At 36.5% G+C, this 25,665-nt stretch overlaps 1 protein-coding gene across 2 annotated transcripts in view; it reads left to right on the top strand.

Moving 5' to 3' along the window:
• Positions 1-25,665, top strand: part of GAS2 (growth arrest specific 2) — a 118,874-nt gene that overhangs the window by 55,997 nt on the left and 37,212 nt on the right. For both annotated transcript variants that reach the window (XM_021685865.1, XM_044919543.1), the window contains exons 5-6: positions 5,398-5,539; positions 11,507-11,614. In XM_021685865.1, coding sequence (XP_021541540.1) covers positions 5,398-5,539; positions 11,507-11,614 — 250 coding nt within the window. The remainder of the gene's footprint in view (positions 1-5,397; positions 5,540-11,506; positions 11,615-25,665) is intronic.

Below are 25,665 nucleotides of genomic sequence, written 5' to 3'. Positions count from 1 at the left end.
TTATTATTTTTGAGTGCTTCCTTAATTTTGAACAAAATTTATGACCATTTGAAAGAAATATACTTGGTGAACATTTTTGTTAGTCTATTTCAATCCATGGCCTACTGAAGTGTTGCTTAAAATAAAAATATTCTTATACAAGGTTTATTAATTAACACATCCTATTTAAAGCACTTGGCTCTGACTGCTAAGAATATCACATGTGTTCACGTGGGTGAAATTTCCTTCCAAATGTAAATCTCTCTTTAAATTACTTCAAAACAGAATAAAAATAGGGCAAAACTATCTTGCAAGAATCTATAAACTGTTAACTATAAACTCATCTGTTTATCTATAAATTTATCTGCCTTAAGAAGGGGGAGTTTCTAAAATGTGTCCCCCTAACTCTACTGAAATAGGTCCCAGATGTCTTTTGTTTGAAAACTCTAGTCTACTAAATAGTTTGAATAAATTCTCTAGTTCAGGGCTCAGTTTGAAAGCTCAATTATGTCATCTAGACCAATCTCAAAAATCATGTCATGTGCCAGAAAAATGAAAAAGCCATTCCTAGAACCTCTTCATAAAGTCATTAACCAGAAGACACTTTCCCTGGCACTTTGCATTTTTTTTTTCAATGAGACAAAACCAAATTTCTTGCCCTTTCATTATTCACTCTACTACCCTGTCACTGGGGTATACAGATGTGAGGGTTTGGTTTTAGTGGATTCAACCTTCTTGCTATCTTTAGTTTGACTCTTATTCAGTGTGAAAACAACAAACTCTCTCTCCCAAAACTCAAAAATCTTGTAGCTGGAAAGGAGTAGAAAATAGTATAGATTTGTGAAAACCTTACAGACAAAGTAGAAACATGAAGTGGTATAGAACTTAATCATGGAAACCAGAATAAAGCAACCTTTTGGAGAGTAGAAAAAAAGACCTGTTTGGTGACTAAGTTGGTTTGCAGGTGTGAGCCCTCAGGCCCAGGGGAATGTCATGATTTACAGTCTGTTGACATCTCCAGACAGACAGGAAGCCAATGAATCGTATTTAAGTGTGCATTTTGGGGCTGGCTGACTCTACCCTAGGCAGCTTGAAGTATTTAAAAGCCAATATAAGCAGAGATTTGGAGCTTAGTGTTGATTCCCTGTGTTCAGTGGCAAAGCTAATTTTCAGCCTTCCCAGATAAAGAAAAATCTCCAGGGCAAGGCTTTCCATGCATGACTTTGTTACCAACTTCATTCAAACTTAGTCTACTTTGTATCAGACATGGCAAAACCTGTTGTTCCTCTAGTAACATATTATTATTTTACTTTGTAAAAAAAAAAGAGAGAGAGAGAGAGAAAGAGAGAAAGAAAAAAAAGAAAAGTAAAAAATTATGGAGCGTATTCCCGAAAGGTGGCCTGAATCCACCGACAATTACAAGTGAAATCATATTTTCCAACTGGCTTAATTTATACATTTGAATATGATGTTTTAACTTATGATTAACTTTTAATTGGCCGTGAATTCTAGTGTGTTAAATTCCTCTAGCTTCACTGCCCAGTTTGTGTTATTCTCTTAAGAACATTAAATATAACAAAATTTTGTACCTTGATGGACTAAGTATTCAAAGAAGTCTAGGCAGATTAAAAAGAGTTGCCTACTGAAGAAGTTCAGCCAGCGAGTTAGGAGCAAAGCTGAGTTTCTAACTTGCTCTGCTACATCCAGCACTGAGATATTTCTGCTGTTTCATAATTCTAGGAAAACTGATATAAAGAAAGCCTAGAATAAGTTCCTTTGTAAAGGATACAAACAATAGTAATAATATAAACAGTAGTAATAATACTACCTCACATCTTAATTTTCAGGCCCTTATATTATTTCATTTGGTGGTATAATATATTTTTCAAAAAGCTTGGGCAAAAGCATCTTTGTGCTGCAGGTTCCTAGTGGTAAAACCTTTGATACATCCATTATCAACACAATTTCAGAGGCTGTGCCATGTGTTAGCCACTGTACTGAGCATGTAATGGATATTTTTTTAAGGTTGTATTCATTCATTTGAGAGACAGAGAGAGAGAGAGAGAGTGAGCTCACAAGCAGGGGAGAGGCAGAGAGAGAAGCAGACTCCCCTCTGACCAGGGACCCAACATGGGGCTCTATCCCAGGACCTGGAGATCATGACCTGAGCTGAAGGCAGACGCTTAACCATCTGAGCCACCCAGGCGCCCACAACATTAAAACACAGGAGTTAGAATTTCCATTTTACATGGAACTTTCAAGGAGGCTCAGAAATAATGTATGTCAGGATGCCCAGCTGTGCTGGGTACACTGAAGATGTTCAATAGCAGCCGCTGTTCCACCATCCTCCCTCCCTCCCCACACCATGACATCAGACCTCTGGGGCAGGCCATTTTCATTTCTACTTTCCTGATAGAAAACAGACTTTTAGAGGTTAAGTGATTTGCTACATTTAAAAAGTAGGTTAATGGCACAGTGAGCTCAAGTCTACTTCAGGGAAGAATGATACACAAATCTCCATGTGAGTGTTGTTAGTACTTGTCAACAGTAATGAGATGCTGGGTTGACTTCAGTGTAATTAATGAAGTACTAGAAAGAAAAAAAATGTATTTGGTTTAGTTTTGGATAGGGTTTAAAATCTTCTGGAAAAACTTTTGGTAAAGCATTTATGTGCACTTAATATTGACATGTTTTATTAAAGTGATATGCAATTGGGGTGCCTCGATGGCTCAGTTAAGTGTCGGACTCCTGGTTTCAGCTCATCTCATGATCTTAGGGTCGTGAGATCAAGCCCCTCCACCAGCTCTGTACTCATCCGGGGAGTCTGCTGAAGATTCTCCCTCCCTCTCCCTCTGCCCTTCCCCCTGTTCATGTGCACTCTAAATAAATAAATAAATAAATTAATTAATTAATTAATTAATTTAAAAAACCTTAAAAAAATAAAGTGACATGCAACTAAAGATCCAGAACAATGAAATCAAATTCATATTTGGAACCAAAAATTATTGTTATATGATACTACGGTATTTTTTTTCCATTCACATGGCAACTCTTTAAGTACATACTGTGTGCCAGGATCTATGCTAGCTCTTGGAATGCTATGAATTAGACACTGGTCTCTACTGATACAGATTTGCAGTCTAGTGCATGTTTCCATTATGTCTCATTAACTGGATAATATATATAAAACATTAGAAATATGAATGGTGCCTAGGTCTTTTAGCTAATGATTTATTTAACTAAAAATTATTCTGTTCATTAGTGACGGTTCTCAAAAAAGCAGTTGTTCAGTTGAGTTATGACAGCCTAAACTGTTTTGTACTAAATTCTAAGTTTTCAGCTCTTAAAGAGCTTCTGACACAGCATACATCCTTACCCTCTAAATTCTGAAAAAAAATTGAAAATGAAATAAAAGAGTTGCAGATGGAACATCAAATATCTACTGATAAGATCCAAGTTGACAAAACCAGAGAGGGAGACCAACCATAAAAGACTCTTAATCTCAGGAAACAAACCGAGGGTTGTTGGAGTGGAGGGGGGTGAGAGGGATGGGGTGGCTGGGTGATGGACATTGGGGAGGGTATGTACTATGGTGAGCACTGTGAATTGTGTAAGACTGATGAACCACAGACCTGTACCTCTGAAACAAACAATATATTATATGTTAATTTAAAAAAATAAAAAATAAATAAAAAAAGATCCAAGTTGGGAGACATGTTTAGTGTCTTTAACTGACCTCCAGAAATAGGCCAATTAACTACCTAATTACAAACAAAGATGGATAGGGTGGAGTTTTCTATGGAGGTCTTTCTGGGGGTAGCTTCTTCCCTAGAAGAAGGGTGAACTGAGTCAAGCATGCTCAACTGATTCTCAGATTTTACAATTTGATAAATCCCTTCATCTTGTTGGAGAAGAGTGAGTAATGAAAGAGAGAGGCCAGCAATTGAACTAATTTAGCACCCTCGACAAGAACAAAACATCAAGAGTGGAGAAATTGCTTCCTCTGGAAGTGTATCCTGAACACATGTGTGATGATGTGAGTTAAAATTACAAGCCATTAGAACAGGACAATAATCTAAGCTTTTCCATTTAATGATCTTTTAAATATATTATTCACTCTGAGGTAGTAGACATACTGTTTACATATTTATTCTCTCTGTGTAGATTATTTTCTTTGTAGATTATCCATAACCTATTTTTTAACTTTCCAAATGACTTTTTCCTCTCCTTTCTAACATGTAATCACCTGATTAAAAGGTCAGAGAAAAAGAGCTTCAGCCCTACACTGAGAAAATCTGGATTTGCATCTTTGTCTTGCTCCTAGCTAATTCTGTACCCTTTCTGGATATTTATTCTTTATTCTGGAAAAATGTAAGAGTGTAGCTAGATGATCCCAAAGGTCCTTCACACTCTCAAATTCTGGAATTATCTTTGGTCTTCTCCACCTAGGTAAACTGATATGCATCTAAGAAACCAAACCAATTTAAAATTTAGCCTAAGAAAAATATGATTATGGGAGATAAGAATGCCAATAACAATGACATCTCTTTTTGAACTTCTATAATATTGATAATTTACAACACATAATTTTTAACATTGTTATTCTAAACTATTTCTCTATTCACTCTTACTCATTTTCTTTCACTGTACCCCCATACATGCTTTCATTACATTGTTTTTAAGTGTATAACCTATGACACAGTATAACCCCACACTACATCATTCTGGGCTCGGAGGAAGTATACAATTAACAGTGAATTTCTTCTCTGTTAAATCATTTAAGGATGTTCATTTTGGGGATTGCTATTTTCATCTTTAATAAGCTTGTGTTCAAAATAGGAATTCGGGGCTCCTGGGTGGCTCAGTCATTAAGCGTCTGCCTTCGGCTCAGGTCATGATCCCGGGGTCCTGGGATCAAGCCCCGCATCGGGCTCCCTGCTCAGCGGGAAGCCTGCTTTCCCCTCTCCCATTCCCCCTGCTTGTGTTCCCTCTCTCGCTCTGTCTCTCTCTGTCAAATCAATCAATCAATCAATCAATCTTAAAAAAATAGGAATTCAATTACAAACCTCTAAGCTAGTAAATCTAAAAGCTGAAGACTAAATTTTACATGATAATTCATGTTATTGCCTCAATATATTACATGGAGTATTTTTATTCTTAATATGTCAGGTGTCTATTCATGTGTCTATATACATATCTAAACATAAGTGTATATGTATGTATCTATATCAAAATCAGATATATGTGTTTTTTCCTGCTTAAAAGGAGGCCAGTTTAAGAACTTACCATTTCAGTGCCAGAGAAAGTTAGTTTTGAAAAGTCAGCAATTTGGTCCTAGGCATTTATGATCAAATGTAACATATGGTAAGTGTGTCATTATAAGTTATGCGTGTGTATTGATCTGGTGTCTTTTAAAAGGTATGGTGTGGAACCTCCTGGTTTGATAAAATTGGAAAAAGAGATTGAACAAGAAGAAACATTTTCTGCTCCTTCTCCTTCACCTTCTCCTTCATCAAAATCTTCTGGAAAAAAGAGTACAGGAAACTTACTGGATGATGCAGTAAGTGAAATTGGTTGGATTTCTTACCAGCCCTTTGTCTTTTTTGAATTTCAAAACTCATTCTGTACAATCTCTTGTCAATCTAACCTTTACCTATTTCAATTTCATTGAAATTCATTTTTAAATCCTATGAAAAAGTTTGTAGTCCTACAACAGTAGAAGTAGTCATTTTGAGATTCGAACCTGAGCCAGTCATTTAAAATAATGCGTCACTGAATTCTACTGAGTAGTATCTAAAATTTTAGGATAATAAGTTAACTTCCTAAAAATTATCTTTGCAAACAGTTCAACCTTGATGGTTTTGGTTCATGGTTCTTTGTTTCACAGATAAGAAGCCAGAGGCAGAAGAGAACACCAACATACCACAGAGAACAGAGTTGCCCTTTGCTACCTGCCTGCTCTGGGCCAGGATCTATCATTGTTTTTCAAGGGCTCTTGTTATCATAAGGCTCCTTTCTTGTTGCTGAAACTGAAGCAGGAATTGAATCACCTGCTGAGGGGAGAGGAGCTTAGATTCCAACTCAGTTTTGCTAACTGTCTGGGGTCCCCACCTCTCTCCTTAGCAGATTACTATCTTTGGCAGATTAGGGAATGTTTTCATAGACCCTCATAATCACAGCAAACAGATACTGGCAGGAAGAGCAACCTGGATGAATTAAAACTCTCTGGCTCCTCTGCTGTCTGTTAAAAGTAGTTCTTGGTTATAAGAAGTGTGTTTGATTGTGTGCATGCATTCACCTCCCAGCACACAGACTGAGTGCAAATCTCAAAAGTACTTGGGCAATTGTTCAAAAAATAGTTACCTCAGGGATGATAGACTGAAGTATGTCTCCTACATGGAAAGGTCCTCAGAAACTAGCACCAACCATAATGCACTTATATGGAATAGGCAGGACTGAAAAGCAATGCTGGCCCATAGCTGAGAGTTTCCCTCTCTAGGGTCTGAGCTGCAAAGAGCTGGGAAAATGGCTGACTGATGCTATAGGATGTGGAAGACAGATTGCCTCATCTTTTGCTTTTCCCCATGTGACATTATGGCCTATACCGCAGATTCAGAGAAGCAGAAGTACAACAATTTGACAGATTGAGAATTTCCATTTCTAAGGGCAGCCAAGTTAAAACTTACCTTGCCAAGGTATTTTAGCCAATATCAGTTTAATTTCGTTTCTTTTGTTCAATCCACTCAGGAATTAAAGACTAGGAAGGGCATTTTAATCCAATGCTGTCTAAAAGGATTTTAAAATCACAGAACTGTTTTTAGGATTGGTCACATCCCTTCCTTGTCATAGTATTTCATTTTTATTGTGTAAGGAAATTGAGCAACATATTGTATTAACAGTAGGCAATGACATATTATTTATATATTGATGAGAATAATGTTCCTTCTCTCCTGGTTATACTTTTCTGATTCAACTTACTTTAGAGTAGGATGTTCCTTTAGATTTTCTTATAAATGTGTTTCTCTGGGGCTACTGTACTTGATTTTTGTTCTTTTCCTCTTAGCTGTCACCTCCGTTCACTTTCTCCGATGCATTAGAGGCAGAGTTTTGGCCAACTTCACCCTTAGCCTTTCAGTGAATGAATCACTGAATCAAATGAATTTCTTTAAAAGATTTTATTTTTATTTATTTATTCTAGCTGGAGAGAGAGAGAGCACATGCGGGGGAGAGGAAGAGAAGGGGAGGGAGAGGGACAAACAGAGTCGGAACTGAGCCTGGATCCCGAGGCTGGGCTGGATCTCAAGACCCTGAGATCATGACCTGACCTGAAATCAAGAGTCAGACACTTCACCGACTGAGCCACCCAGGCGCCTCTCAAATGAATTTTTTAGTTTGCAAATTATGAGACCACTTTTTGGTGTTTGATACTGTTTACCATTCTCTTCTTGAAATTCTCCCCCTTAACATTATTGCTACCAGAATGATCAGCAAAAAATGCAACTCAGATTTGATTAAAATTATATAGGGGTTCCCTTTCACATTCCAGGGTAATGCCCAAACTCATTGACATGCCACATAAGCCCTCCATGTTCTGGCCCATTTTGTCTTTCCTGGACTTTTTACCCTGTGGACTTATTCTTGCATTCTGATGTATCCATTGTAAACATGCCTGCTAATCCCAGATTTCTAAGGTAATTTTATATCCTATGTTTTTCCTCACTTGCCTTCCTCATCAGCCTTCTGCTTACTCAGCCTTTGAATATTCATATAAGTGCTTTTTCATCTTTTAAAATTCAGATTGCACAGCCTCCTGTATAAAGTTTTTATCAGTAGCTATTATCCCAGGCAAAATTGACAAATTAGTTCTTGATGCCCCAAAGTTTTGTGTATATTTAATGAGGTCTGTGCCTTCTTGGGCATAAATGCCCATTCTTCTCTAGGTGTGGTTCTTGGTCTCGATGACAGTATCAGATTTTATTCATCTATATCTATCCAATGGCATGCATACTGGATAAATTACCAATGTAGGTAATAAAAGTTTAAAAAAGCTTCTGCCTTTACCTGTTTATCAAGAAAAGCCATGTGCTCTGGAAATATGTGTACTCCTCAACCTTGCTGTAGTTTGGCAGACGGTGGAGAGATTGCCACTTGAAGCCATTTACATGAACCTGGGAGAAGTAGCTAGAAGCAACTGGGTCCTTTTCTTCACCAGCTTGTCCCACGTGTGGCCATCCCTCACCAGCTTGTCCCATGTGTGGCCATCTCTCATCCCCCTTCCCTTGAGTAGGGGAGTGAAAGGACGGGAGAGAGAAGGTGGTGCAAAAAGTATGGAAGGGATTTTGGAAAAGTCTTGCCGGTACTCCAGTTGAGGAGTAGAATGAGATAGGTACTCTCTTTAAAATGGCATGACTGTTGGGGCGCCTGGGTGGCTCAGTCAGTTAAGCGTCTGCCTTCGGCTCAGGTCATGATCCCAAGGTCCTGGGATGGAGCACCGCATTGGGCTCCCTGCTCAGCAGGGAGTCTGCTTCTCCCTCTCCCTCTGCCTCTCCCCCAGCTCATGCTCTCTCTCACTCTCTCTTGCTCTCTCTCAAATAAATAAAATCTTTAATAAGTAAATAAATTAAATAAATAAAATGGCATGACTCTTGCTCTGTGGTTGTTCTTTCTACTCCAAGTTTTGTTATCTCACCTGCAAACCATGAAGGGCATTTTGGAAGAGCTTGAAACCCCCTGTAAGCTTTACTAAGTGGAGTTTGGGAACATAACCATCTGTTTAGCTAAGGGGTTTTAATTGAATGTAGGAAATGTGTCAAGTGGATATTTCTGTGCTATTGCCAGCTAGAATACTCTGTTCTGAAAGTCTTTAAACCAGCATTTCTCAAATAATGTTTAATCAAACACACCACCAGAGGCCCCATGGGGAAAAGAATTCCGTGGTTATGTTAGTTTGAGAAATATAGCTTACCATAGTCCCTGTCTAGAGTTTGGCAATGCACGATGGCATATCAAAGGCAATAATGAGTTCTCTGAGAGGGTCTTGTTTAATCTGGAGTTTTCCAGATTTATCTGGCCACAGCAGTCTCTTGCAGGCTCCTTCACTCTACGTTTGGGGAAATTGCATTGAAATATTCACATTCTGGTTAAGTGATAGTTTTTCATTGGTGTGTTTTGTTTCAGGGACAGTGGAACAAAGAGAAAAATAACTTGGGCCTCACCCATGGTTTAAATCAGAGCTTCATATGTCAAATATAAAAAGGAAAGAGTTCCTATGGCAAGTGCTTCGCTCTGTGTGAGGCATAAACAGCCATTAGGGAGTTGAAATTCTTGAGCGGCAGTGTGTGCTATAGAATAGGGGTATAAGATAGAGATTGCTTGCAAAGTCCCTGTGTTTTGTTAATAATATTAGCTATTTTTACTCTTTTATTTCATCAAAAAAAAAAGGAAAAGAAGGAGAATAAAGAGGGGGAGCAAAAGAAGAAGGGGAAAAGAAGAGAAAAGAATAGAGAAAGAAAAGCTGACCTAAGATACCATATTCCATGAACTGTTTCAACAATAACTACCAGTTTGAAACTTTCGGTGTATCCTCAAATTTCCTTAGGGAAAATTGAAAAAAAAAAGGTGACCCTTTATGCGGATAATCCATGCCACCTTTTTTAATCAAGATAGCATCAGAGACACACACTAAATGTGGAGTCCATTCAGATTAATATATTCTCCAGATGTCCTGATAGAGGGAATCAGCTGTGATTTAAAAAAACAGGGTTGGGGCGCCTGGGTGGCTCAGTTGGTTAAGCGACTGCCTTCGGCTCAGGTCATGATCCCGGAGTCCCGGGATCAAGTCCTGCATCGGGCTCCCTGCTCAGCGGGGAGTCTGCTTCTCCCTCTGACCCTCCCCCCTCTCATGTGCTCGCTCACTCTCTCAAATAAATAAATAAAATCTTTAAAATAAATAAATAAATAAACAAACAAACAAACAGGGTTGTGTTGAGTTCTCTGTTTGCCTTCACTCATGGTGAGCGCAGTCCCACACAATGAATTGAATACAGTTCTAAGAAACCATTCTTACTTTCTTCCTCTTCTCCATCAACTTCCTCAGTCTGGGGATGAGAGATAGTATAATTCTGAGTAATCAGGCTCCTCTTGAAATCCTATTTCAACAGAAAATTGGCTGAGTTCCTGGCCAAAAACAGAACACCTGCCAGACTGACTTATCCCAAGGTAATATAAGAAGCACAGATGTCTTCTGTCACTGTTGACTTAACAATATATTTCCACTACCCACAGTCTGGCCTTGTCTCTTCCATTTCTGCCTCCACCTCTTACACAACTACAAAAAAGCCCTTGATTTTAAAAAGCCAGTCCATTTTCAAAGCTAGGAAGGCAATGGAGAAGGGCAGGTCACTTGAGAATAGGTTTCTTGTATTTTCTTTCATTTAATACCAATAGTTTCTGTGTTTCATCTAAGAACACTTCAAGATGGAAACACTTACCATACATAATCATGATTGTCTTGTCTTAGCAGAGGAACTACTTGAACACCAATTTACTGCCTTGCCCAGTTCCTATGTGGCAGTGAAGGTGTGCCAAGCATGGGTCATTAAAATGTGCCAAGTCTGGGTCTCTTAAAATGTGTTTTTATGATGCTGACTGTCTGATTTTCTGCTGGATGGACAAAATCCTTTCTCCATCCCTCCCTTCCTTTCCTCTCTCCCTTCTTTCCATCCTCCTTTTTCATGGAAGCCCTTATTGTGGTGAAAAGATATGGTATAAATTAGCAATGGTATAAACTGAATATAATTTATATACATATATTTGTATGTACATACACTTTTACTTTAAAAACATTTTTACAAATACCTTTAGAAAGAAATACACATAGAGGAACTCTGAGAACCGCCCACATTCACTGAACCCACCCTACCCCAGAATGTGGCTCATATCACTTAGACTATGTATTTTTTAAGGAGTACGGAGATAGATAAAATAGAGATGAAATCTGATATTCAGACATGGATTCCAAATGACATGTAAATTTTAAGATACTGCCACAAAAGTAGGTTTTGGGAGGTGAGAATTATTGACATGGAGTGAATTGCTGGGTGACTCTGGGTGAAGTAGGGATGATTTCCTAAAGGAAATCTTAGAATTCAAAATAATATGAAACAGTAGGCTTGTTTTTTTAAAAAATAACAATTTAATTCTCACTTATTTTGAAAATGGTAAAATTAATATCATTAAAATTATAATGAGGAAATTTTGCCCTGTTAACATACATTCTATTCTATCTTTCAATATGTTTATCTTGGCAACACAATGTACACAATCTTTTTAATTCTCCCCAAATGAGAACCTAGCTCATTATTCCTACACTGCCAATTGATTTGCTCATCATTATCCTCATGTCTATAGTTTGATATAGAACAAATTTAAAAACATTAATGGTCCAGGGGCCTTTGAACTCACGGAACAAATTAATCTAAATGGAACCTGATTAAGGAAAATTGAACTTGCCTGCCTTCTTTTTCAGGTGAAGCGAATTTCTGAAGATCCTCCTTGCAAATGCCCAAACAAATTCTGTGTGGAGAGGCTCTCTCAAGGAAGATACCGAGTGGGAGAAAAGATCCTCTTCATTAGGGTAAAGTTTTACTTTTCACTTGATATCTTGTCCTTTCTGAGACTATTCAGGACTTGAGTTGGGAATTACAGGGGAAATATGACCTGTAACTAAGCAGGAACTTTCCTTATGCTGCATACAGTTGGATTTGAAGATAGGAGGTATGAACATTGTTAATATATTATACATAATTACTACTGAGGGCTAAATAAATAGAACTATCTTTCTCTTTCTACATATAAACAAACACACACACCAAACAGATCATAGAGATCGAATACAATGAGAAAAAGAAAAGTCAAATTCCTTTTTTTGTTTATAAATTTAGTTTCAAAGGAACTAAGCACCGCACCCCCCGCCCCCAGGCTCCAAACCCCATGGGAAAAAGAAAGAGTATTCTGCCCTGGTCTTCCATATCCCAAGTTTGGGAAGTGATCATCCTACTGGTCCTGGTAACTTTTCAAATGCCTTGAATATGATTTTTTCAAGTTTGGGTCATGAACCAGAGTGAGAATGCAAACTCATTACAATGGCATGGTTAACTAATGATTGCCATTTCTTATTTCATTCTCTGGGTTAGAATAAGGAAGCATGAATGTGTGCCAATGAATGTTCTGGTAGTCTGTGTCCATTTTACAATCATTTATGATCAGTAATGTCCACTTCACTAATGAAAAATCGGACAAGATATCATGAGCAGTTTTAGGTTGTTATTAGTGGCTCAAAGTAACATTTCATGCTTTTCACTTGTGATCTTTTTTTGTGAATAATCAAGATAATTTCATCTCAAAATAAGTTTGTGACATTTCCTAAGACCAAGATTCTTCTTTTCAAAATTAAGAAAGATGAAAATATAGCACTCATATATTCCTAGAAATTAATAGTATTTTTCTTCCATATTTTTTAGTCATTTTTTAAAGAACAGAGGTTATGATTCAAAGGAACTGTATTCTCTCATTTGAATAAGTTAAAATATCTTGCTTGTTATTTGTTTTGTGGAGCAGAAGGAATGTGTACAGCAAGTACCATCAATGAAAATTCATAACAATACTCAAAATCAGTGATAACCCAGTATAAATTTTGTCAGTGTAAAGTTTTCTTAATGTCAACTTTTGACTGAAAGTTATTCATATGACAAATTTTTTTGAGGCTCTACAATGTGTTATTTGGAGAAAAGTTTGATCATAATTAGCCTTCAAAAATAATGTTGATCATTTTGTTTTTTAATCTAACTTTAGGGCCATGTTTATTGATTTTTTAAAAATTTGCAGGTAGTAATTGCTATTTTGCTTTGTAATGACAATGAGAAAAATATAATGATATATGACGATTAGGTTTTTGAGAACAAATCTGGAAGAATGGCCTCACTAAGAGAGTTGCCCTAGTATTTGCTTATTGTTCTCTTGGTTTTATTACAAAAATAACATATGCTGCCTTCTTTCGCTTTAGTACATAAAAAAATAATAATTTGGCATCTCTACAGATGTGTTTAAATTTTACTAGGTTGACCTTTCTCAGGATAGCCTTTCTTGAGACTCAGACTTCTTGAGAATGTTAGTCCCTAGAGCCTAGAATCAAAACCTAGGGCTTCATTTATTTACATAATTATTGCTTTTTATTTTAGAAGTGTTGGCAAACACATGATTAATAAATTAGATACTTTTCCCTATAATGTAGCCTAAAATCTTTAAGCAAAAATATGTATCACATATGTCTATTTGTGTCAAGTCTTCCATATTTAGTCAATGGTCAGAGAATTTGATATCCATATTTATGAATAAGATAAATTTATATCACATTGGACATTTAAGGTATTTTTTGATGTTCTGTTTTTCTATTCAGAAAATAGTTTCCTTTTGGTGAAAGTCTTTTCATGTATTGTTTATGGAGGAAATGAGATTTGCTTTACTGAAAAGAATTACATCGAAGTCCTGAGTGATAGCATTTGAATTTAATACCAGTTAACACAGCATACACATATTGGACACATTCAGTTTCATGCTTCTGATGTTCCGAGTGAGGCTGCAATAAGAGAATATGGTCATTCCTGACTGGCCCAGCAAGTTATGGCATCACTCAGCTATAACACGTGCTGTAGAACAGTGTTGTAATTAACTACACTAATCTCCTCTTTTTACACTGTCCACAGGTAATTTACACTGTTTTTTTTTACAACAGGTTTTACTTTATTTTTTATTTTTATTTATTTTTATTATTATGTTCAATTAGCCAGCATATAGTACATAATTAGTTTTTGATGTAGTGTTCAACGATTCATTAGGTGCGTATAACAGGTTTTACTTTAAAAGTGGCCCATTTTTTTTCAAATCCTTTTGAAAACAAACTTACTAGCACCGCATAAATTGGAAACTAAAACTATTTGTCAGAAAAGGAAAATATCCATTAATATGTATTCATTGAGGGGCGCCTGGGTGGCTCAGTTGGTTAAGCGACTGCCTTCAGCTCAGGTCATGATCCTGGAGTCCCTGGATCGAGTCCCGCATCGGGCTCCCTGCTCGGCAGGGAGTCTGCTTCTCCCTCTGACCCTCCCCCCTCTCATGTACTCGTTCTCTCTCATTCTCTCTCTCTCAAATAAATAAATAAAATCTTTAAAAAAAAATATGTATTCATTGAAATTCTTATCCTTCAGCTTGCTAGGGGTCCATTTCCACCCTGATGGAGTAAACTGATTTTAAAAAGGCTGCTCTCCTTGTCTCTGTTTTCCCTAGAAGCCTTCACCTCCCATTCTACTGAGTTTAGGAACTGAGATTTCACATGAAGACCATATGCACCTTTCGTTACATGTTATCTCCCTATTTATTCTTCTAAACTGAATGGACAAGCTAAAAAAAGTCTTATTGATATGTATACACTTTGGCTAGTACTTTTTGATTTGTGGCTTGGACTATAATTAATTGTCATTCTGCACTCACTCACTATAAGGAGCTGAGAGTTATGACTCAAAAATGCTTAGAGGTATTGGTTTTCAAGTGATCATATGGTTGTTGCTGCTAATATTTTAACTTTAGTTTGCTCTGAACACCTGGATTAAGTACTAAGTGCTTATAGTCAGAATCTCAAACACACTAAGGGAGTGATTGCCTGACTGTCTCTGCATTGCCGTCTTGTGTTTCTTATGTTTGTATTTTTAACATTGGCATATTTTAAAATTTGCCATATCTCTTTTGAGGCTGCAAGGTGGGGTCATATTTACTACATAAGTAGATGCATTTATGCATATGATTCTATAAAACATACATACAGTGAAATATATATGGTATATTAATTATATTAGTGTTTATCCCTTAGTTTTCTGTCCATTCTGAGAGCAGTGGTGTTTTCATATGGCCATAATGAACCAGTCCACGCAAAGAACAATTTTGAGTCACTTGAGGCTTGTTAGGACTATTGACTTAGCTCTTACTTAAAGATAGCACAATTACTAAAACACTAACTGAGAAAAAACCATCCCTTAGAAAGTCATAAATACAAGATTATCTTAATCTTAAAAGATTCTCATATTTTTACTCTTGATCTACTCTTCTCAATATAAACCAGAGTTAATAAGTTCATTGCCAACTAGATTTCAAGGTTTGTTGACAATACCCAATCACTTTACTTATGTATGGTTTTATTATTATTATGTATCTGAACACAACGTCTCTTTCTACACTCAAAGAGATACAATAACAACAAATAAGAATGAAAAATACAAGAATGTTTGCAGATGACAGAGAAAGAGCCGGGAAGACATCTTCTGCAGAAGATATCTTTGCTAAGCATATGTCTTATTTGTGGGTTTCTAGAAACCAGTGTATGAATAGCTACTTTGCATATCTGGCTATCTAATGCTTACTTATATACATGCATCTATATGCTTATGTGAGCATGTTTATTTATATGTATATGTCTCCATTTAAGGGTGAGGGATTAATCTCTACCCAAATATGAAGAATCCTTTAATACAAGGGAGAACCTCTGAGATTTTTGACTGTGGCTTTTAGGCAAACAGCTAATAATCCCCTGCCAAAGTCAGAATGCTCTTGTTTCTAACTTATCAAAAACAATTTTTTGAAGCCAGATTTTTGCCCTACATCTTCCAATGACTGACATTGTTTGAACTGTCTGTTGGACAAGCAAGCTACGGGCAGCTAATTTGTATCTGCATAGTGCAGATACACATTTACCCTGCTCCAAGGTATAAATATTTCAGTTAGTTTTCAGTGACTTTTGAAATTGGACAATGATGATAAAAGCTTCTGTTGATTTCTGTGGTAACAGATGTTTGGATCTTACCCTTTAGTCATGGTGTCTGTATCCTTGAAATATAAATAGATGGATCTGAGGCCTCAAGTTGTGATTTTGAGGAGAAAAGTATGAATTTTCCATTGTCAATTTTTTCAGTTAGCTGGTATCCAGGCTTCAAGTATCAAGAAGTCAGGTGGCAATATAAATTTGTATAAGCTTGTAGGAAAGGTTTTCAGAAATATGTCTTAGATGCCATAAAAAGGTACTATTTGATTTGTCAATCCCAACTCGATGATAATATTCTATTTAAATAAAAATAACTATTTAAAGTGATCTCCCTGAGGGGAACCTGGCTGGCTCAGTTGGTAGAGCATGCGACTCTTAATCTTGGGGTCATGAGTTCAAGCCCCACATTGGGCGTAGAGCTTACTTAACAAAAGAAAAAATACACTAAAAAAAAAAAAAAAAAAAGATCTCCCAGATAAGCAGCATTCGCATCATCTGGGAACTTGGTGGAATTGCAAATTCCTGGGCCTCACCTGAGTTGGGCCCCAGCCACCGTACTTTAACAAGCTGTCCGGGTAATTCTGCTGCGTGCTGAAATTTGAAACCACTAATCCAAAAGATGGGAAGAACTATATGAAGGAGATTTGTTGTACCACAGCACAATTAGAAGTACTTTGCATGTCTGATCATGCCAAAATATTGGTTGTTCAGATACCAGAAAGGATCATTTTGAAGACTTCTATGTATCATTGTGAGGAAATACTGAAGATATGATGTTAAGTAGAAAAAAACTAGACTTTGGGCGCCTGGGTGGCTCAGTCATTAAGCGTCTGCCTTCAGCTCAGGTCATGATCTCAGGGTCCTGGGATAGAGCCCCGCATCGGGCTCCCTGCTCCGCGGGAAGCCTGCTTCTCCCTCTCCCACTCCCCCTGCTTGTGTTCCCTCTCTCGCTGTCTCTCTCTCTCTCTGTTGAAAAATAAATAAAATCTTAAAAAAAAAAGAAAAAACTAGACTTTTAAATTGTATTTACATATAAAATATCTCTGTAAACATTATATATAATTATGATTAAGGCTTGAAGGGAACAAAAATAATTATTAAACATTTTTTAATTTTTGAGGGCATAGAATTATGAATAAACTAATTTTTGGTTCTGCATTTATTCCTGATGATGACATTAAAAATATGAACTCTTTAAAAGAAGAAAAGTCAGCAACCTGATACAATTGCAAATTTGAAAAGAAATAAAGAGACTTCTAAAGGGTGTCAGATTAATTAGCTGATTGTTCCTTTTTCTGGTCATTGGCTAAGCTTCCCATGTTCTGGAAAAGGGTAAGGAGGTTTATTGGAATCGTGGTGTTATTTAGATGAGGGAGGACTTTGCATTTTGTGGCGAACTTGCAGCATATTGTTTCCTTGGATGAAGCCCTCACCTTTTCTTATCTCTCTTTACTATTTTATCTCTCCATTTTGAAAACTGACTCAAATTATTTTGGTTTAGCACAAGGAAACATGCAAACATCTGGATAATGTCCCTTCTTGCAGACCCCATCTGTGAGCCATATACTCAGTTTTCTCTCTCCTACTCATTAAAGCTTTAATCCTTTGATATCCCTTTCCTTTCTGACTCAATGTTCAGTGACATGCAAATGGCCTAATGCAACAAACTGAACTCTGTTAATGCATGAAATAGATGTAAATGGTTCTAATGAGTAGAACATCCATGGGGCAGGATCTTTACACTTAACATAGTTGCTCTAATATCCTGGTAGTAGGACATTCTGGAAAGAAATAGCAAGCCATTGTGAGGTAGCTGACTTTCTGTGCTACTTGATTTGGGCACTAATATGCTGAATAGTCTTTTACTTAATTACAATTTGTCACTACCCTAACGTTGTACTTTAGCATGGTTCGAAGTGCGTTCCAAGGAAAGGTGTTCAGAGAAATTATTTGTAAATAACAGTTATCATGCTAAAGAGTTTAAACAGGCGTCTTTAAGCACTCTTATTATTGAACTGACTCTATTAGCCTCTGAGCACCTGATGGATCTCATTTTAACCTCTCATCCTGGGGTGGTAGAGACTCTTGCTGTTCCCATTTGACAGATGACGAAGCTGAAACACGGAGGTTGAATAACTTCCCAAAGTGATAAGCTAATGAGCAGCAAAAGTGGCATTCACAGGCCTAACTCCCGGTCAGTGCTCTTGACCACAAAGCAATATTGATTTATGTATCTGGGATTATCTGGGATTTCTTGGAGTGTTGAATTGCTCATGTGATCTACTAAGTCCTAGAGTGAGATGTACTATGTAGCATTTTCTAAATGTATCTGACCATAGAAATGTTCCCTCTCCTGGCTTTTTTTTCCCCCCAGAGCATCATCCTGGGCTAGGAGGCCACGAAAACATACTTTGGGAAAACTATTATCAATTGAAGCAAGTGAAAAAAAAGAATTTGTAACATAGAATTATATTGAAAGTTTTCTACCTTTTGCCAGAGTTAAAATCTGTCTATCTTATTTATTTATTTATTTATTAAAGATTTTATTTATTTATTTGAGACAGAGAGAATGAGAGACAGAGAGCATGAGAGGGAGGAGGGTCAGAGGGAGAAGCAGACTCCCTGCCGAGCAGGGAGCCTGATGCGGAACTCGATCTCAGGACTCCAGGATCATGACCTGAGCCAAAGGCAGTCGCTTAACCAACTGAGCCACCCAGGCGCCCTAAAATCTGTCTATCTTAAAGTACTGCTAAGAATTATTGAATTTATAGTCATTTTTACCTCAAGTTCCATTTGGAAACTATGATTCAAGGAAATGACTGGAAGATCCTTAAAGGAAAAACAGCTAAAATGTAAGAAGTATCATTTGTACTAGGCATTTCAGCAGGGGCTTTCTATGCATTGTCTCACTGGATTCTCTCCACCCCACAGCTGGTTTTGAAATTGCTTTTATCTTTTTGTTACAGATGAAATACAAAGTCTTAGAGGGCTTAAGGTCTCAAGTAAGTAGTATGATGAACAAATTGAAGTCCCAACTGCCAAACACATAACACACTCCACTCCAAGCTGCCTCCCTGGGGCATGTCCGTTAAATGCAAATATTTTATTCACAAAGCTAGTCCTCTAAAAAGGACCTGCACCTTTTACAATATATTTAAGGCTCAGCTACATAGTAGTGTATTCCTTATATCATTTTTACTTTAAAAATGCTCCAAATTCAGAGGTCATTACAATTGCATAATCAATAGTGCCTGCTATAAAGAAAGGCATATAATGTGTTTGTCTGACTGTATTATGATAGTGATAAAAATTATAACAATATTTATTAGGATTAGGTGTTTACTTGTATGCCAGATGCTGTTCAAAATACTTTATATGGCCTATGTTGTTTAATAGGTGAAACTAAGCAGAATTCTCTATAAAATATATTATCTGTCCTGATATCTTTTTCATAGAAGTCAGAATTTAATTCTTCTAGGTTACCAGTAGAGTCTTGTGGAATCTTCTTGCTAATTGTAGATTATTTTTAAAGTGGATTAATATTATTTCAAGACATTTTTATAGCAGACCTTCACAGTTGGGTAAAGCCTTCATATGAGGTTCTATGCTAACACTCTAATGGTTCAAGGTATTTTCCCCCCACATTTTGAGAAATGTGACTACTTGAGGAGCCTAAAGAAAAGACAATGAATAATTTAGTTGGAAGTCAGCAAAGCAATTTGAAATCTTATGGAGTCACCTTCTTAATACTACTTTTGAATTAGATCATCTCCGATCAATGGAAATGTCAAACACCTTGTTATTGATTCTTTGTAATTTCTTATTTACCATATAAATTCTTCAGGTTTATACCTGTGTGGTAAAGATCAATTCACTGTAACAAACCAGGCAAGAGAGGAACACAGCTCGGTTGCCATAGCAACCCAACCTGGCAGTGTCTTCTGGGACTGGCTCTAAGGGAAGGTCCAATGATAGCGAGTGATATTACTTTCTTTAGTGTTCTTATGACACATATTGATTTACTGTGAGTAAAAAGTAGCTGGGTTCAAATTGCACACCTTTCCCGGTAATGAAAAATGGCCTGTTGGGTAAAAATGCAAAGGAGTTTTAAACAAGTAGCAGGGAAAATAAAACTTTCATTTATCTTAGTGGAAACATTGCACAAACAGCCATTACTCAGCAGCTGGATGTTGAGAATTCATTTTTTTGAGTAACATGAATATAAACCTTTTATCTAATTTAGTAATTTATGTAAGCAGTGATTATGATTTCAAAACTATCTCATGGCTTATATTCTTTTCAATGAAAAAAATCTGGCTGCGTTTGCCTCTGATATATGTAAAATGTTAGGCAGCATTTATAGTGCTCTAATCTATGGTGAGAGAAGCCTGGCTGTTATTAGAACACGAATATTTCCAAATTGGGTCCCTTTCTTTGCCCAAGTGCCTCAAAACTGAACACTAATTCAGGAAAAGCAAGCAACAGTATTTAAAATGTATTCAAACACTTTAATTTCAGATTTTAAATTCTTTTTTTTTTTTTTGTAGTATTTTACTCCATTAAAGGCACTTCCATTTGTCTGTAATTTATTCATGTTCAATGAGGCTGGGCTAATAACACAGATATAATTTACACTTTGGTAACTCATCTCTCAAAGGACTTTGCAAATGTTAATAAGTCCTCTTCACCTCTTTTTCCTGAGAAAAGCATAGATCTTGGATGAATGCAAAATAAATAGTGATTAACCATTGCTCTAAAAAATTTAGCTGATGGAGTACTGTCTTTCTGAGATTTATCACTTGAGTTTGAAAACCTTTAAGCATGGAGAAATTCAAACTTGACTTTGTCCAAGATGACACCACTTTTGAAAGCAAGAAAAAATAATGCAATTTGATATCTCTTACAAGACTGGAAAGATTAGCTAATATATTGGGACAGTTCTCTATATTCTTATTGGAGAATTCACTGCTCCTTTCATTGAAATGTTGAAAGGTATATCAAGTGTGAAGAACAATAAATAAATGAGAACTCAAAACCAAAGGCCCCTTTCCCCTGAGAATTTGTCACTATTGGCCACTTAGCATTGAGAAGGTTTTTAAAAATTGTGTGTACTTTTCAACTGACATGATACGCATTTTTTTAAAAAACTTTATTTATTTATTTGACAGAGAGAGACACAGTAAGAGAGGGAACACAGCAGGGGGAGTGGGAGAGGTAGAAGCAGGCTCCCTGCTGAGCAGGGAGCCCAATGCGGGACTCGATCCCAGGACCCTGGGATTGTGACCTGAGCTGAAGGCAGATGCTTAACAACTGAGCCACCCAGGCTCCCCAACATGATAAGCATTTTTATTCATCTCCAATGAGATTTACCATAGATTTACCATGCCTTTAAGTTGTACAATACATGTGTGACTCTCTTTCACCTTGAATCACTTTCTTTGCCATTGTACTGCATCTAAACAAATGGACAATTTTTTTTCCACTGGCCACATATCAAAATTATTTAAACTTACAGAAGGATTGGAAAATTAAATGGCTTCATTGAAGAAAAGCTCAGATCCTATGATCTACATTTCCAATTTCTGTATCACTGTAGCCTTCCTGCTATTAAGATAAATTTGCATGTGTGTATGTCTTATATAGTAATATGTGTGTGTATATGTGTATATATACATACATGTATGTATATGTAATGAAAAGGCGCACTATTGAGTTGAATTTGTTCAATGATTTGGCATTTTGATTGTTAAGTTCTCAAGCTGATTTTTCAAGTCAAGGATTTTGTGAAAAAAAAAAAACAAAAACACCTTTTTTTGGGTCTATATTTCCTTACATATACTATTTACCACTCGCTGAATGTTTTCTGCGTGTCAGTTGGTTTTCTAAGTACTTTCCCTGGATTCTTTTATTTAGCCCTCATAACTGTTTGAGATAGGCACTACTGTTATCTCTGCTTGAACAGTAAGGAAACCAAGCATTAGTGAGTTAATTACTTGCCAAAAGTCACAAAGCTCTAACAGTCAAACTGTCTTTGAATTCAACATATCTGATTTCAGGGCCCATGGTTTTAACTGTACATTACTCATTCTCCTTCAGATCATCTAGTCTTTAGGCAAGTGATGTTGTGAGTATTGCTGCTCATCTTTTCAGCATCCACTGCTAAAGTGACCCACACTTCATGTGCGGCTCCTAATTTGCTTAGGCCTTTGTGGGTGTGCTCTGACAAATGGAATTGAATAGTTAACCCCTTTGGAGTGTCAGAAGAGTACCCAGGAAACAAAGAGTCTTATAAAAAAATCAGAAAAACCAGCCAGAATGGTTTTCACATTGTTCAACATATTCATTGATTTTCTTTTCAATATATTGACCAGATTTGTAAAGTCTTCCAGAAGCCAAAGTTTATTCTGGAAATGAAGATACTAAGGAATATTTCCTAGTTACCGTAATTGTATATTTCCATATTTCCAATTCCAATTTGCTTTTATGCAGTTAAGATTAAGGCCCTTAATCTGATTATGTATGAAAGGATTTCCTACACATGCTATGGTGGAGTAGGGAGGTGAAATTGTCTTTTGTATCTTTTTATATTCTTATTAAAGGGTCTAAATTAGACTTATGATGAAGTGCAACCTGAACATTTTTGGTATAGAGATTGATGCTTTTGAAAGCAAGTTCCCTAGAAATGGATACCATTTTAAAATAACATTTGTTCCTAACTTTTTATCCTGGTACTTCATGGTGGTTGAGTATATCTTACTTCTGTACGATTTTGAAAGTACATTTACCTATACATCATCTCATTTTATTTTCATTACTACTCTGTGAGAAAAATCAGTGTGATTGTTAATTTATACATCCTACTGATGAAGAAACTATAAGTAATAGAGATTTAATAACTTTCCCAAGGTAATCTAGCTAGCAAGTGATTGATCCAGGGTTAAATAATATATTTTTTATATATTAAATTCCATATATTTTAAGTGTCACACAATAAAATTTCCCTTTGAGTTTCTTTTTTATTTTAACATAAGTTAAAACACTTAGTTGTTCACTGTTTTTTTAATTTAAGGATCATTGGCCTTGCTTGCAAAGTAGACATTTCATAGTAATGAGATCGTAAAGTTTGTAAGATTTTTATCTTCCTTCCTTTTGTCATCATCCCAACAAAAACATTTCTTGGCTTATATGTTCTATGCTGATATAAATGTGAGTGATTTTTGGTGATTAGTATCAATTATTTTTGCAAAGGGGAAAGAAATGAAACAATTATACCCAATGTGTCATGTTCTTGAGTTATTGATGAGCCTTCTAGAAGCCGAAGAACAAACCAGTGAAATATCTGACCTGGCTGGCTCAGTAAGTCGGTAGAGCATGGAACTCTTAATCCCGGTGTCATAAGTTCGAGCTCCATGTTGGGCATGGAGCCTACCTAAAAATTAAATAAATAAATAAATAAATAGTACACAATTATTCCATGGGTTCAAGTTGCATAAACAGTTTGTAGCAAGATTCATTAAGAGACACTTTGCAAATGTGGCCATCCTGAGTTTGTATTGAATGTAGTCAAGATGGCGGAAGTTTTTTATTACAACATTGACTATAATAAATTAGGACTCGTTTATTTAGTATTACCTTTTTCATAAAATCAGTTAAGTGTATGCATGACTCGGTCCTTTTAGACTGCCTTGCATTTCTCCTCTAAACTTGGCCTTTTGAATTTCAGTTCCTCACTAAAAACATGAACTCTCAGTCCTGGACCCAAAGGTGCCGTCATCACCTAACTGCCAAGCCTTTCATTGCAAGAGCCTTACTGGTTCACATCAAATTTTAGTTCACTGGAATGGTGTGTTCCAATTTTATTAGTATTAACATTTTCATTTGAAGCTGGGTTGTGTGTTGTTTTAGAATATATTCTGCCAATTCCTGCCATCTTGTTAGAAGCAGACTAAGATCTTGAGGAAATCTTTGCATAGATTTTGGGAAGAACAAGGTATAAGAATTTGATTTAACATTGGCCTTAGGATATATACTCAATTTGCTTTATAGCAAAAATCCTGATATTACCAAAAAAATCCAAATCCTGGTGAGTTACTTAGCAATATTTTCCCTGTTTCCCTAAAAGAACACCAGCAAGAAATCATTACATTATGACATTAGTCTTCTAGTTATAGCTTTCTTTTACATTGTCATCTCTTCCACACACTTGCTTCTCTTACCAACTTCGAATCTTCCTGCACTACACTCACACATTGTTCTTCTAATGCTCTTGGCTAATATAAAGAAATGCGTTCTTTTTACCCCAGAGTTCTTATAATCTACTTTGTGTTATAGAAAAATTTTAGGGGACTATAAACTCTGTGGGAAAAAAATAATAATTACTCAAGATATCTCCATATAAGGGCATTTTCATCCTTTTTTTAAACCAACCCATCCAATGTTAGATCCATTGTTTCTCTTGGTTAATAGTCTCTTTTATTCTGAACATGCCATTTGTCTTTTTTTTTTTTCTTTTTGAAATCCAGCCTCAGAGAATATGTGAGGCAAAAATAATTAAGTAGTCTGTCTGAAGCCTCATTTGAAGGCAGGTAAAGGGCAAGGATGATTTCAAATCTCTCTTCCAACTTTGGCATTAGGCGTAAGGTCTCCAAGAATCACAGTCTAAAATGGCAACACCCAGACAAATAGTTACCCATTAATTTGTCATCATCCACCAGTGTGTTAGCCATGATAATGTTATTCAGTCCATGATTTTGTTTTTAAATAATCGTGGTGTTTTGAAGTCCTGGGATGACAGAAAAATGATGGAAACTTATATGACACACAGAACCTTAGGAGTATTATTAATGTCTCATTGCCTGACTAAGGCTAAGGTGGGCTTCAGCCTTGCACAGAGAGGCACTTTGGACCCCAAAGTATATGTCACCAAATTCCTTTCCCATCATGATGTCCACAAAATGCCTTTCTACCTCTTCTATATCTGCAGTCAACATGACAAGGAATTAGAAGTGTACTTGGAAGCTAAGAGAGGAATGTCTCTCATAATCAACCTTGAAAATCTTATCTATCTCCTGTATTTACTCAATATCTTAAAACAAAAAGAAATTTCCCAGTGAGCACTAAAAGAATTCCAGAGAAACTTGAATTTTAATTGATATCTTGGCACCAAAGATTGAACAGGATCTTCCTTCATGTACAGCATCCTTAGATCTGATGGATAACACACTGGCATATACCAACTAGAGGAAAAGTAAGGATGGAATATTCTAGACATAAGAGTTCCCTCTTTTAATAATAAAAAAGTTACAGCCAAGATAGTATCCAATCATGGGAAGGGAAACAAATATTTCCCAGGAATGACTTTACTTTGGAACTCTGATGCTTAGGCAGAGAATCTGGATATGTCCTTCAATTCTGATTAAAGAATTTTCAGTAAATGACTTTTCAGGTAAGCTAGGTGTCTCCTTGTGAGTATGTGACAATTGTGAGATTAGAATTCTACATACATTTAGAATTACGACAGAAGGAAGTGGTAGAGTATCTTGCGTGTCACACAATTTTCTGAGGGTGAACAAAATGGTAGGGCCTTGAGTAAAAGCAAGAGGCCCAAATGAATAAGGAGACTGGGCACCAGAGAAGTCAAAAGAAGATGGCAGGATTTTCCCCTAAAATAGGAAGTTTCATGCAGAAAATACATACTTCACTTATTTAATTTTCTCTAGGATTTCATTAGATCTTCTCTAGAGTGTGGTATGCTTTTCTTATGGAATCGAGACCCAGACTTGATGTCTGTTTCCCTGGCAAACTTATTTCCTTGCACG

The sequence above is a fragment of the Neomonachus schauinslandi genome, chromosome 11 (assembly GCF_002201575.2).
Source record: "Neomonachus schauinslandi chromosome 11, ASM220157v2, whole genome shotgun sequence".
Lineage (NCBI taxonomy): Eukaryota > Metazoa > Chordata > Mammalia > Carnivora > Phocidae > Neomonachus > Neomonachus schauinslandi.
The sequence above is the reverse complement of the archived record's forward strand: the minus strand, read 5'-3'. Positions and strand labels throughout refer to the sequence as shown.